The 2,831-nt window shown below is 34.4% G+C and overlaps 1 protein-coding gene across 1 annotated transcript; it reads right to left on the bottom strand.

Moving 5' to 3' along the window:
* Positions 1-644: 644 nt before the first annotated feature.
* On the bottom strand, positions 645-2,235 carry LOC136981282 (sulfotransferase 1C3-like). Its single transcript, XM_067277587.1, has 2 exons — positions 2,043-2,235; positions 645-1,958 (listed from the first exon to the last, which is right to left on the bottom strand). Exon 2 carries the CDS (start codon positions 1,938-1,940, stop codon positions 1,005-1,007), a length of 936 nt encoding a protein of 311 aa, XP_067133688.1. The 5' UTR covers positions 1,941-1,958; positions 2,043-2,235; the 3' UTR covers positions 645-1,004.
* Between the last annotated feature and the right edge of the window lie 596 nt (positions 2,236-2,831).

Genomic DNA, 2,831 nt, shown 5'->3' with positions numbered 1-2,831 from the left:
TATATAATTGATCAAATAAAATTTCAATTTTTTATAATGTTTATTAAAATTCGTAAGAGTTAGAGTACAATACAATTAATTGTTTTCGTGTTTACACACAATATTAGTGTTACAAAAGGATACATTTTCTGTTTGAATAAAATAATTTCATTGAGATATGCTTGTAGCTACAATTTAAATCTTAATTAAGCAATTGTAAGTTAAACTTACTTTTAAAAATCTCATATACGGTATATAAGGGCTGTCGAATATATGGGACCCCTGAGTTTTTTAAACTTTTTCCGACCTATGGGCACTAAGAAGGCCTTTTCAAGAAGCCCATTATGGGGCGGTCGAAAGGTCCGACATATCCGACGGACCACCTACCAAAAAAATCCTGGTGTTTTTTCGACCTGTCCGGATTTTTTTTTTTTTTTTTTTGTAACTCTTGCCGCCCTGTGGGCACTAAGAGGACCTCTAATAGCAAGCCCATTATGGGTTCGGCCATGCCCACAATGGGGCGGCCAGGTGGTGAGGGACGGGGACCGACATATCCGGACGGACCACCCCCCGAAAAATTCCTGGGGATTTTTCAACCCGTCCGGATTCGATCCCAGGTCCCCCAGGGCGGCAGGCTGCTAACCTTGACGGCTCGGCCGCTCCCTGTCCGGATTTGATTCCAGTTTCCCAGAAGACATACCAGATAATCGAGAAGTCGGATTAGCGAGCTTACTGTATACAGTACCGGACCAGTATTCGGCTTTCAAAAAACTGTCTATTTTTGAAATTGGCAGTTTTGAATTTGACAGGCAGTAGTAAAGCTGTAGTTCAATGCGCAGCTGCTTTGTTATGGTTTCCATGAAGTACGAGTCGCACGACACCAATTTCAATGTAACTGCTGGTATATGGTGTGTTGAATATAATTTCGTTCATTTTACATTTTATATTTTGATTATATATTTAGCTTGTCTCAGAAATCCTGACTACTTTCGGTCCCAAGCTTTCCGGTAACGTATTTAATTATTCTAAAAAATATCTTTCCACAAGTTTATGATATCACTACCTTTTGTTCGTTCGACAATTTTTTCATTTAACAATCGTATTTGTTCTTCATTAAAATGATTTTTCCAATCTCCAATAATCCCTTTTCTAACATACGTCCCACCTTCTGTATCCTTCCCACTTTGATTAAAATTCTGTATAGCTTTCATCGCTCCAGGAGGTAAATTTTTATCTTCTAGCCATTTTTTGTCCTTTTTAAAAAACACATCAAGGTTCTTCTTACTGCTTTCTTTCATATAATCAAAGCTGCTGTAACGAATAATATTTTCTAATATTTTCGCATCATTCAAAACACATTTTTCATATTCTTCACCAAGAAATTTGGCTATTTTCAAAATTTCTCCTTTAATATCTTTCTTGAGATCTTCGTATGTTACAAAATGAACGTTGTTGTCATTTTTATGTTTGTACCATTCAAGAAGGTGATCGAAATAATCTCCGTATCCTAAGTTACCTTCGAGAAAGACTTCAAGAAATTCTTGAAAATTTAATTCGCCAGGAAACGGCAGCAGTTTCATAAAATGGTAATATGAAACACAGCAATCTCTAGGGTTTCTGGTAACATAAATATATTTAGAATCTGGCGAGTAAGGCACTGCAAAAAAAGGTAAATGTGTTCTCATGCCTTTAGGTTTGGCCGTTTCTAAGTATTCTGCTCCCAAAACTTCTACAAAAGGAAAGCTAAAAATTAAATCCAACGGATCTTCTGATACTTGACCTTTAGCAAAAATTAACTTGACTATCTGATGCATCCAAGTTGTTCCACATTTCGGATAACTAGCAAGAAATAAATCTCCAGGTTTCGCTTTATAATTCATTCCAGATAAAAAAGATTCTTCTGATAAAAAAGTGAACATGTGTACTCCACCCACTTCCTTATAATATTTCATCTTCTCCATTATATAATTTTCTATTGTGTATTAAATATATATTACAATAGAATATTAATTTAATACATTTAATTTTAAATATTCTACTTACTGTTTTTTTGCGGACGATAGTAAACTCCAATGTTCACAAGTTGATTATTAACAATTAAAAATGTATAAGACCTTGTCGTATCGACAAGATTAGATAATACTTTTAGATATGACTAATCGTATTCTCATCGTTTTGTCGGAAACTGAAAAATATAAAATTGATCATGTAAAATTTACGGAGAGACGAATAAATAAACGAAACAGTTAAAAGTAATCATAACGTTCGATTCGGAAACATACTTTACTATGAGGGCATTGTCTGAAGCTAATACAGTTGAATAAGCAAACTAATGACGTAGCCCCTTTCAAATGAAACGAGATGTGTCATTGGCTTGCTTATCCAGCTATATTAAATATTTTTTTACACGCTTTAAATCAGAAAACGATCTTTCTCACGACGCATTAGATAAGGGAATTGTTTAAAAAAATTTTCAATAATATTTCAACATTCAGAAATGTGAAAGACATTTCTTTGGCGGCTCGATAGATGTCTGGTGTGGTTTTTTATGGTGTGCTCATTTTCTTTTAGAAATATTTTAAAAAATGGTCAAATTCATCTTCAAAAGTACAAACATCAATGTCATTTTTGTAAATATCCAAAAAGGCTTTACAACAAATTCATACGTCTAAGTTCTTTGAGATAGTTCTGCCTTGGTGTTATCACATATGACGTAAAACGAATTGACTATGAAATGTTCTCTTATTGTAAATTCTTGTCCGACTTCTTTGTTTTCATCATCAAAAACATCTCTCTTTTGTTATCTGCCATCAAGGCCGGATTTACATAGGGACATTTGGGGCCGGTGCCCA

This window comes from Centruroides vittatus, unplaced genomic scaffold (genome assembly GCF_030686945.1).
Source record: "Centruroides vittatus isolate TY-2023 unplaced genomic scaffold, ASM3068694v2 contig_1168, whole genome shotgun sequence".
In the NCBI taxonomy this organism is placed as follows: domain Eukaryota; kingdom Metazoa; phylum Arthropoda; class Arachnida; order Scorpiones; family Buthidae; genus Centruroides; species Centruroides vittatus.
Note: the sequence above shows the minus strand (reverse complement) of the source record. Positions and strands in the feature narration are given on the sequence as shown.